At 42.6% G+C, this 21457-nt stretch overlaps 1 protein-coding gene across 1 annotated transcript in view; it reads left to right on the top strand.

The window, feature by feature from the left end:
• ADGRV1 (adhesion G protein-coupled receptor V1) overlaps nt 1–21457 on the top strand; it is a 419039-nt gene that overhangs the window by 103748 nt on the left and 293834 nt on the right. Inside the window, exons 40-47 of the mRNA XM_039545618.1 lie at nt 7188–7266; nt 10134–10272; nt 12900–13041; nt 14180–14442; nt 17462–17637; nt 19502–19626; nt 20658–20824; nt 20922–21065. Coding sequence (XP_039401552.1) covers nt 7188–7266; nt 10134–10272; nt 12900–13041; nt 14180–14442; nt 17462–17637; nt 19502–19626; nt 20658–20824; nt 20922–21065 — 1235 coding nt within the window. The remainder of the gene's footprint in view (nt 1–7187; nt 7267–10133; nt 10273–12899; nt 13042–14179; nt 14443–17461; nt 17638–19501; nt 19627–20657; nt 20825–20921; nt 21066–21457) is intronic.

A 21457-nucleotide genomic window follows, 5' to 3' on the forward strand; every position in this document is an offset into this window, starting at 1 on the left:
TTATCCTCTTGCTTGGTTAGAGTCCTGATCCAATGACAAAAATTCCCATTGATTTCAAAGAGAGCTGAATCAAACCTCTGTTACAGAAATGTGTTCATTATGTGCTTCTAATAGTTTATCTTTGACCTCTTTTCCTTTTTCTTTGCATGCATGTAGACATGACTGAGTTGATTCATTACAGACTGAAAGGTAAACACAACATCCAGTGATGATTTGTGCAGGTTGAGCTGTGATTAGTTCACTGATTCAAACCATAAATACTTACTGCACATTCAAAGAGTAACACATGGGTGAGACAAATTATCTTCCAGAACTAAATTCAGTGACAGGCTATTTATTTAGTCTTACCCTGCATTATTAGCGGTACTTGAGCACCTTCTTGACTTACAGTAACTTAGCCCTGATATAGGGGCAAACTTAGGACAAATATTGGACAGGCTTGCAGATGCACACACTATATATAGGGATAAGTTTTAACCCATGATTTTCCTTAATAACCCTGAATTCTAGACACTAAATATTATAGTAGAATCTTGCTAGTCTACATTTCCCTATCCACACACTTTATAATGTGCACAAAATTATCAGTTTCTCATTTCCCAGCAAAGATTTAATAGAGAAGTCAATATTATAAAATCTCATATTACTTAGACTTCATTATGATGTAAATAAAGAGGTACTATACAGATGTAAAAATAAGTGATTAAAGAACATTTTGAGATGCATCATTCTCACTTTATTGTTCACTTACTTGCTAAATTTCACAATTTAGGAAGTCAGAAAGGGTCAGTGCTAGGACTAGGCTGGAATCCTGGCCCGATTGAAGTGAGTGGCAAAACCCCATTGATGTCAACAGGACCAGGATTTCACCCACAAAATATTATATTATAGGCAATGAAGGAGGAAAGTTGCACAACATTTTTCATTAGCTTCAATTGCTTATAACTTTGTCAAACTTCAAGCATTTGTGCTAAAATGCCCCATGTTGGATGTCTGACTCAGGCTGTATCTTTCTGTTTCAGCAAAAGTTATTCAACCATTTCTGAGAATGAAGTTGGGGAAAATTCATTGTTTCTACTCTTTTAAACATCTGACCTTTTTTAGAGAAGCTCTAGTGCCTCCATTCTGTGAAGTAGGGACTTGAAATTGCATAGGGGTGTCACCCAGGTGTCAGGAATGTTTGTTTTGCTGTTCTTGTTAAAATCCACCAAAATTTTGCCAAGTGATAACACTTAGAAAATTCTCAGTTCCCACATGCTTAGTAGATGCTTGTTAGAGCATGGCAGCTAAATTCTCCAAAGATTCCGGCTTCACTCTGCTCCATCTTGGGGCTTCAGAGCTGAGCAGGAGTTTACCTATGATTGCTCCACCTGGCTACAGGGAGCGGCTGTGGAGACTGCCTCACCTGTGCTCTCAGTGCTCCCACTTCTGATACTCAGGCAGCATAGAAGAAAAGGAGGAAAGAGCCTCATTCAAATGCAGAGGGATGAGGACTGGGGAGTAGGAACAGATGTAGAGATGGAGAATGAGGACCAGGAACCTGGAGTGGGCAAAAAAGGGGCAGGAGCTGAGGGGGATAGGAACAAAGGTGGGAGAAGGGGAAGAGCCGGGAAGACGAGAAGGGACATGAGAAAAGGCAGGAGCTGGGTGGAGAGGATAAGGGAAAGAGTTGGTAAGGGGAGTTAAGTTGGAGAGTATAGGCGATAGGAACAGAAGAGAACAAGGAGAAACTGGGGGCATAAGGGCAGAAAGATCTGCAGCCCCCACTGCGCACGTTCCTACAGAACCTGCAGTTAAACCCATTATTCCTCATCCTCGACAATCTTTTCCTGTCTAGCAAATAACTGTGAACCCCACTGATAATGTGTCCCCACCCCCTCTGGTGGCAGGTCTAGGGTAACAGTCATCTACTACTAACAGTTACTCAGTTAGCTCAAGTGATAGTCTGTGCCATGGACCTAAAGATCACAACCCTACTGATGAACCACGTGAAGAGTAAATATGGTTCCATACGATGAAATTTTAGTTTTTTCCATTTTTTTTTCATTATTATAAAACGTAGGAAATTACATAAACCAAAATATTTAAAAAATTAAGGTTTCAAAAAGAAGTGCTTACATTAGGAAATGCCTGAATTAAGGTTGCCCGTGCAGTGCTGTGCTCTGAACAAGTAAAGTGCTACATTCTTTGAAATATCAAACCATAGGCATCTCATATTAGGTATCCAAAATTAATGGACACATTGGATATTAATTTCTGTATGCCTCAGTTCATGTATGTAAAGTGACTATAATAATCTTCCTCATGTCACGGGGTATCGTGAAGATAAATGTATTAATGTTTGTGGAGCACGAAGTGTAAGAGTGATGAGCACCAGAGAAATGCCCATAAGAAAATTAGTAATTCTGAACTCAGAATGGGGTTTAAGTAGTGTACAGTAAATAAGGAATGGGACCACACATTGAATGATGAGGATAAAAGAAAATTTTTGATAACAGCTTACTCGGGATTACCATTCATCTTGTGCACTCAAGGTACGTCTACACTACGGGACTATTCCGAATTTGCATAAACCGGTTTTGTAAAACAGATTTTATAAAATCGAGTGCGTGCGGCCACACTAAACACATTAAATCGGTGTTGTGCGTCCATGGTCCGAGGCTAGCGTCGATTTCTGGAGCGTTGCACTGTGGGTAGCTATCCCGTAGCTATCCCATAGTTCCCGCAGCCTCCCCCGCCCCTTGGCATTTCCGGGTTGAGATCCCAGTGCCTGATGGGGCAAAAATCATTTTCGCGGGTGGTTCTGGGTACAGCCTCACCCCTCCCTCCCTCCCTCCCTGAAAGCGGCAGACAACCGTTTCGCGCCTTTTTTGCTTGGTGAACCGTGCAGACGCCATAGCACAGCAAGCATGGACCCTGCTCAGCTCCATACCGCAATCGTGGATGTTTTAAACACCTCGCGCACTCTCGTGCAGTATATGCTGAACCAGGACCTTTGAACCGAGGCGAGTAAGAGGCGGATACGGCAGCGCGGCGATGACAGTGATGAGGACGTAGACACAGAATTCTCTCAAACCGCGGGCCCCGGCGCTTTGGAGATCCTGATGGTAATGGGGCAGATTCTATCCATTGAACGCCGATTTTGGGCCCGGGAAACAAGCACTGACTGGTGGGACCGCATTGTGTTGCAGGTGTGGGACGATTCCCAGTGGCTGCGAAACTTTCGCATGCGTAAGGGCACTTTCATGGAACTTTGTGACTTGCTTGCCCCTGCCCTGAAACGCCATAATACCAAGATGAGAGCAGCCCTCACAGTAGAGAAGCGAGTGGCAATAGCCCTGTGGAAGCTTGCAACGCCAGACAGCTACCGGTCAGTCGGGAATCAATTTGGAGTTGGAAAATCTACTGTGGGGGCTGCTGTGATGCAAGTAGCCAAAGCAATCACTAAGCTGCTGCTACGAAAGGTTGTGACTCTGGGAAACGTGCAGGCCATAGTGGATGGCTTTGCTGCAATGGGATTCCCTAATTGTGGGGGGGCGATAGATGGAACCCATATCCCTATCTTGGCACCGCAGCACCATGGCACCCAGTACGTAAACCGGAAGGGGTACTTTTCAATGGTGCTGCAAGCACTGGTGGATCACAAGGGACGTTTCACAAACATCCACGTGGGATGGCCAGGGAGGGTTCATGACGCTCGCGTATTCAGAAGCACTACTCTGTTTAAACGGCTGCAGCAAGGGAATTACTTCCCAGACCAGAAAATAACAGTTGGGGATGTTGAAATGCCTGTCGTTATCCTGGGGGACCCAGCCTACCCCTTGATGCCATGGCTCATGAAGCCATACACAGGCAGCCTGGACAGTGGTCAGGATCTGTTCAATTACAGGCTGAGCAAGTGCAGAATGGTGGTGGAATGTGCATTTGGCCGTTTAAAGGCGCGCTGGCGCACATTACTGACTCGCTCAGACCTCAGCCAAACCAATGTCCCCTATGTTATTGCTGCTTGCTGTATTCTCCACAATCTCTGTGAGAGTAAGGGGAGACCTTTATGGCGGGGTGGGAGGCTGAGGCAAATCACCTGGCCGCTGATTACGCACAGCCAGACACCAGGGAGATTAGAAGAGCACACCAGGAAGCGGTGCGCATCAGAGAAGCTTTGAAAACGAGCTTCATCAATGGCCAGGGTACAGTGTGACTGCTGTGTTTGTTGATGAACACCCAACCCCCTTGATTGACTCAGTCCCTGTAAGCAACTCCCCCTCCCCCTTCGAGTACAGCTTACTTATGCAAATAAAGTCACTCTCATTTAAAAAGCATGAATTCTTTATTGATTCATTATAAAAAGAGGGAGAGAAGTAAGGGTGTGCTTTGGGAGGAGGAAAGGAGGGATGGAGAAGGCCATTAAAAAAAAATTCAGAGTAACGACATCCTTCTGGTTGGGCTGTCCACGGGGGTGGAGTGGGCGGGTGCACGGAGCCTCCCCCCACGCGTTCTTACATGTCTGGGTGAGGAGGCTAAGGAACATGGTGAGGGGGGAGGGTGGTTATACAGGGGCTGCAGCGGCACTCTGTGATCCTGCTGCCGTTCCTGAAGCTCCACAAGACGCCGGAGCATGTCAGTTTGATCACGCAGCAGCCCCAGAGTTGCATCCCGCCACCGCTGATCTTCCTGCTGCAACCGCTGATTTTCCTGCCGGTCTTCCTGCCGCCACCTCTCATCTCGGTTGTCCCTCCTGTCCTCACGTTCACTGGCCTCTTTCCTGTAATTTGAAACCACGTCCTTCCACTCATTCAGATGAGCTCTTTCATTGCGTGTAACTTCCATAATATCCGAGAACATCTCATCTCGCGTCTTCTTTTTCCTCCGCCTTATCTGTGCTAGCCTTTGGGATGGAGGAGGGATGGTTGAAAAATTTGCAGCTGCATGAGGGAGATAAATATTTAGAAAGATACATTTTACAGAACAATGGTTATACTGTTTCACAGTGAACATCACTATTCACCTAGCACATGTGATTTCCCTACAAGGTCGCATTTTTCATCTTAATAGTGACTGCTTGCAGCTCTTGGGTTACAGATCTCACAGACACAGGTCCAGGCATCAGAATTCAGCTTGCATGCGGCCATGGTAAGCCACTGTCTCAGTGATTTACCCCTCCCCCCCAACGCATGGCTAATACCACGCTAGCTCCCTGCTAATCAACAACCTTCCCCCCCCCCACCCACTGCTTGTCCGGTAGCTTGGGAAGATCGCCTCGCACCGGTGACCAAACAGAAAAGATCATCGGCATTTCACTCCTCCCCTCCCCCCGCTTCGCTACGTGCAGGAAAGTGTTTTTTTTAAGCTGCTGCATTCCACGAACCCAGTAGAAAAATGGCCACCCCCCTTACTTAAATTCCTGATTTTTAACCAGGTTATCCTGAACGATATCACTTTGCTGAGGATAACAGAACAAGATAAAGAGCGGATGCTTCTTGAATGCCAGCAGTCACCGGGACCATATGCTGCTATGCTTTGCCACGCAATGATCCCTGATTACTTGCTACATGCATGGCATGGTAAAGTGTCCTACCATGGTGGGCGGAACAAGGATGCCTTGCCCAGAAACCTTCTGCAAAGGCTTCTGGAGTACCTACAGGAGCGCTTCATCGAGATGTCCCTGGAGGATTTCCTCTCAATCCCCGGACATGTTAACAAACTTTTCTAAGTAACTATACTGTCTGCGAATGCATCCCAAGTCCTCAGGGCAAATCAATCATTAAAAAAGGCTTGCTTAAAAAACACTGTTTGCTATTTGCAAAGGTACACTCACCAGAGCTCCCTTCCATGGCGTCATTCTCTGGAATAGTTGCTTGTGAGGGCTGGGAGCAGGGTAATTCCGTCAGGGTAATAAAAAGCTCCTGGCTGCTGGGGGTCACGGAGTGCTGTGTGCTCTCTGATAGGTCTTCCTCTTCATCTTCCCCGTCTGCATAATCCTCAGACATGGCAGAGATTACAACCCCCACCTCGGAATCCACGGTCAGGGGTGGGGTACTTGTGGCGCAGCCCCCTAAAATTGCATGCAGCTCAGCATAGAAGCGGCATGTTTTTCGACCTGCCCCGGACCTTCCGTTTGCTTCTTTGGTTTTCTGGTAGGCTTGTCTGAGCTCCTTAACTTTCACTCTGCACTGCACGGAGTCCCTGCTGTGGCCTTTATCCGTCATAGCCTTAGAAATTCTTTCAAATACTTTTTCATTTCATCTTTTGGAACGCAGTTCTGTTAGCACTGAATCCTCTCCCCATATAGCGATCAGATCCAGTACCTCCCGAGCGGTCCATGCTGGGGCTCTTTTTCGATTCTCAGGAGACTGCATTGTTAACTGTGCTGATGAGCTGTGCGTGGTCACCTGTGATGATGAGCTCTCCACGCTGGGGAAGCAGGAAATGAATTTCAAAAGTTTGCGGGGCTTTTCCTGTCTACCTGGCCAGTGCATCCGAGTTGAGAATGCTGTCCAGAGCGGTCAGTGGTGCACTGTGGGATACCGCCCGGAGGCCAATACCGTCGATTGCGGCCACACTAACCCTATTCCGATATGTTAATACCGATATTAGCGCTACTCCTCTCGTCGGGCAGGAGTACAGAAACCGATTTAAAGAGCCATTAAAATCGATATAAGGTGCCTGCTAGTGTGGACGGTTGTGGCATTAAATCAGTTTTACGCTCCTAAAACCGATTTAAACGCCTAGTGTAGACCAGGTTTCAGTGAGGGAAGGGTCGATGGAAAAACTAATATGTGATCATAATGCATGTACACCAAGAGGCAAATTAAGGTTGCACGGGCAACATTAATTCTGGTATTTCCTAACTTTTCAGTGCTGGGCTTTGCAACCTTAATATTCTTGTAATGTTGCTTTTTTATTTGTGGTAAGACAGAGATGTCTATTTATATGTCAGTATTTGTGTGGAAGATAGTTCTTCATTTCATTCAGTGGGGACAAGGTTTTCTCTGTGCATTATCAGTTAACCTGCCCACTCTCTTCCTCTCTCTTTCCTACTTTGGAGACACAAAGTGCTGCATATTCTGTGCGTAAAGCTTATTGGAGTTTGTGTAACAGATTTTTAACCAAGCCCTAAAAACAGGATATAAATAGATTTTCTTCTTTCTTTCGATATATTTTTTTAGTCCTTTGTATTTTGTCTTTAGATGCAGAAGGCTTGGCTGCTCAGATTATTATTGATGCCAATGATGGAGTGAGAGGAGTAATTGAATGGCAGAATAACAAGTAAGTCTCATCTTCCATGAAGAACCTAGTCTGTGATTAGTTGCTTGAGTGCCTATTCATTCTCCGTTGGAAATCAATAGCAAAACTACCACTGATTTCAGTGGGAGCAAGATCAAAACTTTGGTGTGGCAAAACAGCCTTAAAGTCATCTGAATTGGCAAGTGAAGGATTTCTCTTACATTGGGGAATCATCAGGTAGTTTGGGGCTTGTGCAGCAGTTCGTTCCTTTGCTATCCCTGGTTTTGGCCTTAGCTGCTCTGGTTTAAACCGTGGATGAGTTGTATGATCAGGTGGCCCCAGGAATGGGGAGAGGGACATAAATGTAGTTCAAGCCAATTTCCCTTTCCCCATCACACTGAATTTCACTGAACATACCTCAGATTTAGCTCAAGATTTTGTGGGGGATGTGTGTGTATTTTTGTATGTATATAATGTATATAGTCTTCTGCTGTAAAGATGAAATTCAGCCCATTGTGGAGGTCTCTCTCTCTCTCATTCTGTGTGTGTGTGTGTGTGTATATGTGTGTATGTGTATGTATATATATATATAAAAAATTTGGTGCAGCTAACCCCATTTCTGCACCAACTTGAATAAATAGGATTTGAGGAATATGATCTTCCTCTCCAAATTATATTCAGGCTGTTTGGTTCCAGCACAACTCTTCCGTAGTCACTATTCCACTTGTGACATCTGCTTGACCTCCACACCCCTATACAGTGATGAGTTCCCAAAAATCCTAAGAACTGGTTCCCTACCGGGTCCTCGGCGGCACTTCGGCCGTGAGGTGTGTGTGTGTGTGTCTTCACTTGCTCCTGGTTTTCGTCAGCATTTCGGCGGCAGGTCCTTCACCCGGAGCGAATGAAGACCCCCCCCCCGCCACTAAAATGCCGCCGAAGACCCGGTAGGGAACCACGCGGTGAGTACAGTACAAGCCCCAGGTGCCTGTCTCCCCCACCCACCCATCTGACCCCAACCCACGTCCTGCCCCTGACTGCTCCCCTCAGAACCCGCAAGCTTCTCCTCTCCCCCTCCCCCACTGGGGTAGCAGCAGCAGCCGTGGCTTCAGGGGCTATTTAAAGGGATGGAGCTCCCCTGCTTCTACTGCTCGGCCCTTTAAATAGCTGTCGGAGTCCTAGGGAAGTGGCGGGGCTCTGGCGGCTATTTAAAGGACCACGGTGGCAGAGGCAGCTGGAGTCCTGGCTTTAAATAGCCCCTGGAGCCCCCCACTACCCCTGGCTCTGGGGGGCTATTTAAAGGGCCTGTGGCTCCCCTGCTTCTGCTGACCCGGCCCTTTAGATAGCTGCCGGAGCCCTGGGGAAGTGGCGAGGCTCTGGCAGCTATTTAAAGGGCCGGGGCAGTAGAAGCAGCGGGAGCCCCAGAGTTTTTAAATAGCCCCCAGAGTCCCGCAGCCCTACCCCAGGGCTCCAGCAGTGGGGCTCTGGTGGCAATTTAAAGGGCCTGGGGCTCCAGCCCCTGCTGGGAGCCCCAGGCCCTTTAAATTGTCCCCTGGGGAAGCCGAGCCACCTCTTTAGCAACTGGTTCTACACAGGCTTCTAAATTTAACAACCGGTTCTTGTGAACCGGTGCAAACTGGCTCCAGCTCACCTCTGCCCCTATGTAGGTGTTCCTTTCACTGTGGACATGTAAGCAAGGACTGTAACATAATCAGTGTAACTGGAGTCAGAGGTCCCATTGCCCTAGAGGGATTGTTACTGACGAGACACCAGTGGAACAGGAAACATGGAGTTAGGCTGGAAACAAATCAGTCACATGGACAGAGCAGTCCACAGGGTTTAATAAAGTTTCACTTGTTCTACTTAAATTGCATTCAGTTTTTTACTTTGTGAATGAAACAAGGACAATGGCCATTTCCTCTCCTACCTCCAGTATTCTTCTTTCTGCTGACTCATTCAGACACAGCATTGAGACTGCATCCATGGGGGGAGGGCGTGCAGAAACTTCTGTGTAGAAACTCGACCTGCACCTTGTGCAGGGCACTGTGCAGAAGACCCTCCACAATGGGCTGAATTCTACCTTTAAAGTAAAAGACAATATTAAAAGTTACATTAGACATACTATTTAAAGAATAAATCAGTCTTTCTCATATGAAAATATACTGAATCGTTTCAAAATGTGATTGTTACAATGAACTGACTTTATATTTTGTACCCAAACAACTATGTTAAAAGAATATTTTTAAGGTTGCAAAGTCAAGGACTCAAAACTTAGAAAATGCCTGTGCCACCTTATTTCACGCCCCTCTGTGTAATCATTGTGATATTCTTTAGTTATATGTAAAAAGCAACAAAGAGACCTGTGGCACCTTATAGACTAACAGATGTATTGGAGCATAAGCTTTCGTGGGTGAATATGTCTGACAAAGTGGGTATTCACCCACGAAAGCTTATGCTCCAATATATCTGTTAGTCTATAAGGTGCCACAGGACTCTTTGTCGCTTTTTACAGATCCAGACTACCCCTCTGATAGTTTAGTTATATGATTACACACCATTTTTTTTAATATATGGATGGCAGTGGATATACATGTGTATGTAATTCATAAACAGGCAAGCATTGCTTAGTAGAGGATTGCATTAGCAATTTACCAAGAACCTGAGGTATGTAGCTAACTGTCACTGCTCTTTTTAATGTAAAGGTGTTGCCCCCAGAGATGACAAATCTCATCTCTGCATCTAATGCATACTGAAAACTGCAAACTTACAATGGGTGGGAAGGTGGCAAGTTGCGATCACGGATTTGAATGACTAAGAATTGTGCACTCTATGTTAAATTTGTTGCTCTCTTCTGAACACTGCTGTTGCATACTACCAGTATAAGAGAGGATTCTTCTTGCTTTTTATTTTAGTTTTGAAATAGATGAAATCCATGGGAGTCTGACATTAGTAGCATACCGGAACAGAGGATCTTCTGGCAATGTATCTTTGTTTTTCTATGCCCAGAATCTAGAAGCAAAACTGGGACTGGATTTTAATGTGACGTCAAGGGTAAGAAGGAAACACAAAGTACAGTATTATTAATTTCTCAAGTCTCAATACTGAAAATGCAATTATTATTCTCAATTGGCGCAGACATGCAAGGTGCTGAACTAGATATTCATTGAGGAGTACGGTAGCACCTTAAAGACTAACAGATTTATTTAGGCATAAGCTTTTGTGGGTAAAAAAAAACCACCATTTCTTCAGCTGCATAGAGTAAAAATTACAGATACAGGTATAAATATACTGGCACATGAAGATAAAGGAGTTAACATACAAGTGGAGAACCAGTGTTGAAAAGGCCAATTCAGTCAGGGTGGATGTAGTCCACTCCCAATAATTGATAAGGAGATGTCAATACCAAGAGAGGGAAAATTGCTTATGTAGTGAGCCAGCCACTCCCAGTCCCTGTTCAAGCCCAAATTAATGGTGTTAAATTTGCAAATTAATTGTAGCTCGGCAGTTTCTCTTTGAAGTCTGTTTTTGAAGTTTTTTTGTTGATGGATGGCTACTTTTAAATCTGTTATTGAATGTCCAGGGAGATTGAAGTGTTCTCCTACTGGCTTTTGTATGTAACCGCTCCTGATGTCTGATTTGTGTCCATTTATTCTTTTACGGAGAGACTGTCTGGTTTGGCCAATGTACATGGCAGAGGGGTATTGCTGGCACATGATGGCATTTATCACATTAGTAGACGTGCAGGTGAATGAGCCCCCGATGGTGTGGCTGATGTGGTTGGGTCCTCTGATGGTGTCGCTAAAGTAGATATGGGGACAGAGTAGGCAACAGGGTTTGTTACAGGGATCGGTTCCTGGGTTAGTGTTTCTGTGGTGTGGTGTGTAGTTGCTAGTGAGTATTTGCTTCAGGTTGGGGAGCTGTCTGTACACGAGGACTGGCCTGCCCCTCAAGGTCTGTGAAAGTGAGGGATTGTTTTCCAGGATAGTTGCAGATTGTTGATGATGTGCTGGAGAGGTTTTAGCTGGGGGCTGTATGTGATAGCCAGCGGTGTTCTGTTATTTTCCGTGTTGGGCCTATCCTGTAGGAGGTAACTTCCGGGTACCCGTCTCGCTCTTTCAATCTGTTTCCTCAATTCTCCAGGTGGGTATTGTAGTTTTAAGAATGCTTGATAAAGACCTTGTAGGTGTTTGTCTCTGTCTGAGGGATTGATGCAGTTGTATTTGAGGGCTTGGCTGTTGACAATGGATCGTGTGACGTGTCCTGGATGGAAGCTGGAGGCATGTAGGTAAGTATAGCGGTCAGTAGGTTTCTGGTATAGGGTGGTGTTTATGTGACCATCCCTTATTTGCACTGTAGTGTCCAGGAAGTGGATCTCTTGTGTGGACTGGTCCAGGCTGAGGTTGATGGTGGGGTGGAAATTGTTGAAATCCAGGTGGAATTCTTCAAGGGCCTCCTTCCTGTGGGTCTATATGATGATGATGTCATCAATGTAGCGTAAGTAGAGGAGGGGCGCTAGGGGACGAGAGATGAGGAAGTGTTGTTCTAAGTCAGCCATAAAAATGTTGGCATACTGTGGGGCCATGCGGGTACCCATAGCAGTGCCGCTGACTTGAAGCTATAAGTTGTCCCCAAATCTGAAATGGTTGTGGGTGAGGACAAAGTCACAAAACTCAGCCACCAGGTGTGCCGTGGCCTCATCAGGGATACTGTTCCTGACAGCTTGTAGTCCATCCTCATGTGGAATATTGGTGTAAAGAATTTCTGCATCCATGGTGGCCAGGATGGGGTTTTCAGGAAGATCATCAATGCATTGTAGTTTCCTTAGGAAGTTGGTGGTGTCTCAAAGATAGCTAGGAGTGCTGGTAGCATAGGGTCTGAAGAGAGAGTCCAAATAGCCAGATAATCCTGCTGTAAGAGTGCCAATGCCTGAGATGACGGGGCGTCCTAGATTACCCCTGGCAATTTTCCCTCTCTTGGTATTGACACCTCCTCATCAGTTATTGGGAGTGGACTACATCCACCCTGACTGAACTGGCCTTGTCAACACTGGTTCTCCACTTGTAAGGTAACTAACTCCCTTCTCTTCATGTGCCAGTATATTTATACCTGTATCTGTAATTTTCACTCCATGCATCTGAAGAAGTGTTTTTTTTTTTACTTAGGAAAGCTTATGCCCAAATAAATGTTAGTTTTTAAGGTGCCACCGGACTCCTCGTTGTTTTTGTGGATACAGATTAGCACTGCTGCCCCACTGATACTAGTTATTAATCTTAAATAGCATGTTTTCTAATCCTGAAATTATAGGAAAACAGGATTATATTTTTTTATAAATCATCTAAATAATCCAAGTTCTAAAATTTTATACTTAGATTTTGTATGTAACCTTTGTTTGGAAAAATTATGTCATTCATATTTGGAAGCCATTTTTCTTAAAAGATCTTTTACAACAGGTGCCTTTAAAAAGTTGCTTCAATGAAATGTGCTCATTGGCCCTGATTCTGCTGAACGTCCTCAATTCCTGTTTTAGCCAAATTATAATAGTTGCTCAGAATTTGGTCCTTTGTTTGCATTTTTCTTCCATTTTTTAAGAACTTTGTGGGCCAGAGTTGCAAAATCTTACATACTTGTTCATGTTATATACTTGTTAAGATAATATGCCTTTTATGTTTCACTCCCAGACTCTCTCTTTTGCTGATGGAGAAAGGTATAAATACATTGACGTCATGATTTTTGATGATGATATTCCTGAAGGTGATGAGAAATTCCAGTTAATTTTAACAAATCCCTCTTTGGGGCTGGAACTAGGAGAGAACACAACAGGTAAAACAGACTTATTCTTGATACTCTAGTTCTTTGTTATTGTTGTTTTACAACTGTTTTCATTTTTTTATGTCTAAGGAATCATTGTATTCTTGAAACCATCATTTACCTATTGTGGATGACTTTATATTTTTCATGAAGATTCTGAAACCTGTAATGAAATTTATCTAACTGCTAAGACTCTATTTAAAATAAAGCAAGCCTTACGTAGAAATTGAGTTTTTTGTGAGGAACTATGCTGTCTGTACAACATGGTGGTTTTGATTTTTTGCAATATTTAGAGCTACATTTATGCCTGCCTCATGAGTAACTAATGTGCCTCTTCTCTAAGTGTTGTTAAGATGTGATATGTAGGATAATAGCATAGGAAGAATATTCTTTTTTAATCGAATAGGTATAGGCTTGATTTTTTTCCCCCTTTGGCAATTTATACTTTATTCTGGGTTTAGTTGCATAAGTGTTACTAATTCTGACTAAAGGCAGCAGAATCTTGCTTTCGTTACTAGAAATTTTGGAAGCTCAATAAATTAAAAGTTTGCAGAATGGGCATAGTTCCTTTTGTCTAAATCAATAATAGTTACAGGAACTGTCTTATATTAATGCAAAATTCAGTCTCTTTAAATCTCTTTATGATATGTATGAATAGAAGAGGTACTTTGCTATATATTCTCTGCAAGTTTTGATGGTACAGAAACTCTCATGCTCTCATGTAAAGCCCTGGTGCAGCAAGCTATTCAAGCATGTGCCTGAGTTTAAGCATGTGAGGAGTCCCATTGAAGACAATGGGATGGCTTTTTTGCTTAAAGGTGGTCCGGAGTCTATTCATATGTTTAAAGTTAGGCATGCAATTAATTACTTTGTTGAATTGAAATCTCAATGAGACTATGGCCTTTTTATAGGAAAAAGGGCCACATTCTTCTAATTCCTCATGCATATATATGCATTGATAAAATTAAATATATACATATATTAAATTAAGTTAAACTGATATAAAATGGAGAATATGGTCTTTTTGGATAAATATATAAAAAGTATCTCTCTCTCTCTCTCTCATTATTATTATTGTTGTTATTATTATTACCCTAGCTGGATTGTGGACATTAAAAATAATATATTTCCACTATTTCTTTTTCAAAAGCCACAGTTACCATCCTTGCCAGTGATGATGGTCATGGAGTTTTGTCATTCAATAACAGCGATCACTTTTTCCTAAGGGAGCAGTCAGCTCTCCACTTGATGGAAAGTGTTGCTGTACTGAACATAATTAGAGAACCTCCTCAGGGGATATTTGGCACTGTGACTGTTCAGTATCTTGTGAGAGAAATAAATTCTTCAACTGCATCAGTGGATCTGACCCCTTCACAAGGATATATCATGCTGGAAGAGGGAGTCAGATTCAAGGTAATATGCAGCTGGTTATTACAATGTAAGAGAAGTAGGCTTGTTTCTGTTACCTGAGAAGCATACAGAGATGTCCAGGTTTTATGTTAGACTTGATTTCCTGTTGTATTTTGTTTTATTTCTTGTTATTGTAGGAATGAGATATCAAAGATTCTGAATATGTCAATATGCTATGTGAAAATGTAGAGAAAATGAAATATTCTAACACTAATTTCTATGTAGTCATTTAATGCCATTATTACTTTTGGAATATTTATGCCTTTTTGCAGCAGTTCAGATAAATAGCAAACAATATAATGCATAGGATACATTCAGAGAAACTGAGAAACAATTTCCTTATATATACTTGGCACATGGCTATGTTTCTATTCTGAAATTTGCATCTTACATACAATCTACTTGAATAATAGAGCTAAAATATAATACAATATTTCATTCTATATAGTCAGAATACTTTAATTGCTCTCAGTTGTACAGAATACATTACTGGAAGTGCAAGAAAATGTGGTAGTAACTAATGTGTCTCAAACAACAAAAATGTAAATTCTGGGTAGAAAGAGGACCTAGTCCCTGGGGGTGGGGCCGGCAGAGGTTGCCCCCCTCAAAAAAAGTCAACCTAGAAAATGGATGATCTTGTTGTTGAACTAGTTTTCTATTGATATTTTATTCATTTAGGGTGAAATCTTGGCCCCATTGAAGTCAATGGGTATTTTGCCTTTCCCCTCAATGAAGCGAGGATTTTACTTTTATTGTCTAAATAAAACACCTATAATAACATGTACTGTGCAATAAGTACTAAAAACATACTCAGATGAAAATGGTCCTTCATAAAAATTCATATGGCCTAAGACATAACCTCAAAAGAACAGAAAATAAAATTAATGTTCAGCCAAAAGCCTGGCTGATGGAACAGAAAAAGTCTTGTGATGCTGAAGTTTCTATGTGGATTCAGTCATGGGGAGCAAGTTTGTATGATATGTGGGTTTTAGAGCTATTCAGAAAATATTTTTTGTTCCCGTGAAAGATAAAAAAAGGTTTCATTCATCAACATTGTTCTTCTAAAGTTTTCAGGTTTTTGTCAAAAAACTGTAAACCCCCAAACTGCAAGTTTTATTGTCTGAAAAAAATTGCTTCCATTTTTAAAATGAGACATTGCTGAAATTTCTGTTCTAATGAAAAAGCATTTTGAATGAAACATTTTGACCAGTTCTAGTGGGGTTTTATTTAATAAAATTGTCACCACTCTTGGACCATTTTCAGGGACTAGTGGGAGCTTAACTGATGGAGAGCCTGGAATATGGGCAATGAAAGTCAAAATACATAACTTTAAACTGTTGTGATAGGACATAGGAAAGCATATAGTATCTGAAATGCGTCCTATACCATGAAGAGCTTTAGCACAAGCACTTTGGAATTGAATTAGTAGCCAGTGTAGCACAGATGTTATGTGGAAACATTAACCCAGCCTACTCAGAAGTTGGAGACTCATAAAAGTACATCCCAAATATTGTAGAAATTTTACCTGGAGCAAGCAAAGACATGGATACCTATGGCAAGGTCTGTATCTGAAAGGTCACAGGCTCCTGGTTAGCTGTAGATACATTGCTGTTATCTGTATAACCACAAGCAGCAAAACTATATGTACCTGTATATGTATTGCTTGCATATGATATTGGAAAAGGATGGTGCTTATGCACAATTGAAGGTAAAAGTACTATAATACTCTTCTGTTCCTCTGTGTTACGGTTTACCAACCTGGAAGGCAGGCCTTCCTCGGAGAGGTCCCACTCAATCCAGTGGCAGGTGGAGCAGAAAAGAGCAGGAAGGAGTGGAGGAAGTTTCATGACTTCAGATACATTCCTTCCTTCCACTCTCTGAGTTCGTAAACACACAGAGTGCAAATATGCCCCTGTACTTTTAGTGAAGCAGCTAGTTGCCAGCTTTCTCTTTCTGCTCCTTGGGGTCTATACGGTAGATACCAGATCAGCAAACATGTACTAAACAGGGCTGTGGGTTCAGGCAGTCCACTCATGTCATGTCCTCTGTTCCTCTGGCCCTTAGCTCAGTTGCAGTAACAGGGAGGGATAGCTCAGGGGTTTGAGCATTGGCCTGCTAAAGCCAGGGTTGAGAGTTCAGTCCTTGAGGGGGCCACTTAGGGATCTGGGGCAAAAAAAATTGGTCCTGCTAGTGAAGGCAGGGGGCTGGACTCAATGACCTTTCAAGGTCCCTTCCAGTTCTAGGAGATTGGTATATCTCCATATTTTTATTTATTTATTTTTTATTTATTTGTATTACCATAGTGCCCAGGCGGAGGCCCAGTCACAGACCAGGACCCCATTGTGCTAGGTGCAGTAACAAACAGAGAACAAAAAGACAGTGCCTGCCCCCAAAGAGCCAACTTTATACTCACTGGGTATAAAGCTGTCTGGTCAGTGGGAAAGAGGGATGGGGGGGGTGGGGAGACAGAACAAGAAAGGAAAATAAATATAAAAGAAGGTGGGGGCTTTGTTTGCTTTAAAGAAAGAAATAGAAAGGTTAGAGGTGTGTTCATCTGCTATGCCTTCAAAGGGGCACGCTGGAAGAAAAAGGTTAGAATCCACTACTCTAGTTTAATTCCCATCCCCCTCTCCCTGATGGCACTGTTTCTGTACTGTCCAGTTTCAGTAACTGCTGTTTGACTCCCATCCTGGTGTACACTTTAAACACTGAAAGCACAGGAATGTCAGCAGCTGTTAAGTTAGTATGTCTTAGGCCTGGTCTACATTGGGGGAGAGGGTGTCGATCTAAGTTATGTAACTTCAACTACATGAATAACGTAACTGAAGTTGATGTACTTAGATCTACTCACCGCGGTGTCTTTACAGTGGTGAGTCGACTGCTGACTCTCCCCCGTCGACTCCACCTGCGCCTCTCACACCAGTGCAGTACAGGAGTTGATGGGAGAGCGCTCGGGGTTGATTTATCCAGTGGGTAGTATAGACATACCCTTAGTGACTTCATGTACTTGTTTTGCTCTCAGACTCTGCACATTTCTGCCATACTAGATGAAGAACCAGAAATGGATGAACATTTTATTGTCACTCTCTTCAGCCCAATGGGAGGAGCCAGACTTGGCACAAGAGTGGAAACTATGATCACGGTGTTACAGAACCAAGCCCCATTGGGGCTTTTTAGTGTCTATCCAGTTACAAATAGGTACAGTACACTAATTCAGTTATAAAGAGGGTAATTATTCATATTCTCTAGACAAGATAATTCTCTGCATCTTTCTTTGGTGGACCTGTTTAAAAGAAAACAAGGTAATGAGCAATCCACAGTTTTAGGTAATTGAAAATCTTTTAAAATGTCTGGTGTCTGTTAAATAACATTGCTTCTATACCAGAGAACAGAAGATTAAAAATAAACCATTCTTCACCAGAATATAGAGCACTGACACTTTTTAAAAAAAAAATTGGACCCAGAGCTGGCCTGAGTTTTTAGATTCAGATTGTCCTCTTGCTACTGCCACTTTATTGTTTTAGCCATATAACTTGTATCTTTATTATGTATCTAAATTGTTCTTTGAGTGTGTTGTGTGAAGAAAGAGTCAGCATGAAGACTAACTTCCTTTTCAACTGTTCTTTAAAAGCATATTTATAATCACACACACAAAATTACTATGTTAAAAGAACATTATTCAAATTGAAAAGTCAAAGGAGCAACTCAAAAGTTAAGAAATGTAAGATTTAGTCTCACCTCTTCAGAATCCCTGTCTCAGTCTTCTCCCCTTCCACCCCAACTCCCAGTCTCCTGGCACAGCCAATCTCAGGGCCCTCCATCCCCGTGTCCTCATTTGATCTCTCTCCCTGCAGCCCTGGCCTCCAGTTACACCCATCCCCACCCACATTTTCCATCGCTACCGGTCCCAGTCACTCTTCTGTATTCCTTCTCTAACTTCAGTTCTTCCCCCACCTTCCAGCCCCCAGTCTTTTTTCTCAGTCTGGTCAAGTTCCTTTCCCACACCCCAAACTCATCTGATCTGTCTTGCTCACCTACCTGGGCCTCCTGTACCCCATGCCCATGTTTTCCGTCCTCACTGTCTCACCTCCTTCCCCCTGCACCTCCTGATTCTCAGTCCCAATATCCTTGTCCAGCCTGTCCCAGTTTCCCCTACCCTGGCTCCTCATCTTATCTCAGTCTCCCTTCACTGGCTTGCAGTCCCAGTCTCCCCACTCCATTCCAGCCAGGCTGCAGTTCCAATTTCCACTCCTGCCAAGCTCCTTGTCCCAATCGGCTCCCCTTTTCTCTTGTCCCCTCTGCATTCAAATCAGGCAACTTCTCCTCCATGCTGCCGTAGCCAAGCAGGGAGTGGTCACTGAGCATACAGGAGAGACAGGCTCCCTGCTCTCAGTGCAGGTGCCCAGACCTAAGAGAGCCCACCACAGCCCAGAACTGCAGTTGCATCAAATGTCCTGCTCTTCCCTGGATGGAGCTTGCCCAGTGCAAATGGAATCTTTGGAGAACTCAGCTGATACAATCCAAGTCTCTGATGAGCACGTGAGAACTGCAGTTTTTCAAAGGCTTATCATTTGGTCAAACTTGGGCCAATTTTTATGGGGATTGCAAAAGACACATCCTGACACACAGGCTACCAGTACACCAAATTTCAAATCCTTGCACCAAAGGGTAGAGGTGATTGAGTCAAAGAAAAGATCACCAGAATTTTTAACATGGGTAAAATATGTTTCATTTCATTCCTAGAAATGGCTGAACAATTTAGCTGAAATTTTCCAAAACACTCAGCCTGACAGACGTAAACCTTTATCCCAAATGATTAAAGTTTGCCCAACTTATAAGCAGCTGAAACCAGGGTCTTATAATGGGAAGTGTTGGGCAACCTTGACAGTGGTGCTACCAGCAGCCCCACCTGTAAGGAAACCAGCTGCTAGCAATTTCTTTCCATCACTATTGTTTATTCTGCCACTACAGCTGTACCATGTAAATTATGTTTTTCAGAACGCCAATTCATACATTGTAAAAGGAATTCCTGTTTCTTTATTTTTGCAATTCTCACATTTAGGACAAGTTCTCTGATAACTGAAGAAGCCAACAGTACCGTTTATTTGAAAGTATCCCGAAGTAATGGGCTCAATATGTCTGTGAGTGTGGAGTGGGAGACCCTGTCCAATACTGCATTCGGCATAAGTAAGTTCTTTTCTCAATGAATGTTACTTTTATTAAAAGTTAACAATAAACTGGCCAAGGAGGCAGAGAGACTAGTTTTGAAATTTAAATCCGTTTTTCAGAGTTGACAAAATAAACTCCTGCATTAAAAGATTTCTTTGAGTGTGTTAAGATTCAATAGATAAAACGGCTTCACTAGAGCAAGTCCACTGACTGTCACTTCTATCAGAGTTGAGAGACTTCTGAAATCTCCCCTACCTCACATCAGTTTATATGGAACAGTATTATCACTAGACTTCTCTTAAATAAGTCAGGGTCATAGTAGCACCCACAATATGCAAAAGTACTGTCCATACAGTTAAGATGCCTGTCTGTGTCTGAAAGAGTTTATATTATGAAGCCTCAGTCCTGGCACATGCTCAATTTTAGGCAGTGTGAGTAATTCCATTAGAGTCCCATATGACTAGTCACAGTGCCTAAAGATAAGCACTTATGTAAACCTTTGCAGGATTGAGGCCTAAATAACTTCAGTGGGGCTACTCATATGAGCAAATATACTCACATAACAGTTGGCAGGATTGGGGTCCAAGCTTTCATTTTTGTAATTTAATTCTGACAACACATTCAAAATATCCAAGTTAAACATCTGTACATTATGCAAGTCTTTCCAAGACTGACTTCAGTCTCATCTTGGGGGAAAAATCTTTTTTTTCCCTTGTGTGTGGCTTTTCCATTAGCTTGCTTTATTTTGATCCTAGCTGAATTCCAATATGACCCTTTAAGAACTACATTCTGTCCACCAAAGATTCCCTGTATGACTTGCTTGTGTATTGAGAATACATATTACAAAAACATTCGTCTGTTGAGTTCTAATTGTGTTCTCATTGTTTTAACCTCTGGATGCATTTATGCTAATAAAATGCAAGTTCTGAGTGATGTCAACAGTGTTATTCCTCCTGGCATTAGGTCTGAATTTAGCTTGTGAAATCAAAGATAAGATTGGAAACCCCCTCATGTATACTATAGTAACTAGTATTTTTAATGTATTGCAGAGGGTGGTATCAGTGTGCTGTCTGTCTTACAAAGTTTTGTGGAAGAGTCAGTATCTAGCTGGTGTTTCTTTACATCAGGAGAGTCTTTATATGGTGTTCTGTTGCGGACCTCCCCAGCTAGCTTTTCTTCTATCTATCAATGGAGAGGAGTTTTTGTTCCCATTGAGGTAAATGTTTTTATTTTAATCCATTTCGCATGGATGGTACTAATTGATTTGTAAAGTCCAGTTACCTCATCAACTTTCTTTATGGTTCTCCTCTTAGGACTTCAGTATACGGAATCCTCAGAGTTGTGTGACATTTCACATCAGTGGTGCTGCCTTTCTAGTGATTACTCATGGAGGAACCAAACAGGACTCTTCCAACAATCATGTGTATACATTCACACCTGGACTCAGGGTACTATTGGTAAGACTTCTACTTTATTTTAGATGCTTTAGAAAAAAACATTCCTGGGAGGCCAATTTAGTATTGAGCTCCAGCACAGTACTTGTGCTCTCAATGACCTAAAATATGGCATTTTATAATAAGATGTTCATATACTCTAGTGTCAAGATCTTAATTTTTATGAATTTAATGAATGAATTTAAATTCTGGTAACATTGACTTAAAATCAGCTAGTGCACCACTATTTACTTAAAAGGAGTTCTACTTGTTTATGCCAGAGATTGTCCATAATGTTTTCATGACATTTTCATGTGGAAATTATTGAACAGTCAGATCTGTGTAATCATGGAACTTTTTTGATGTTTTAACAAAGTTTTGTATTGAATAACATTCCTTCATTAGGCAAATTAGCC

Source organism: Mauremys reevesii, linkage group 6 (assembly GCF_016161935.1).
Source record: "Mauremys reevesii isolate NIE-2019 linkage group 6, ASM1616193v1, whole genome shotgun sequence".
Classification (NCBI taxonomy): domain Eukaryota; kingdom Metazoa; phylum Chordata; order Testudines; family Geoemydidae; genus Mauremys; species Mauremys reevesii.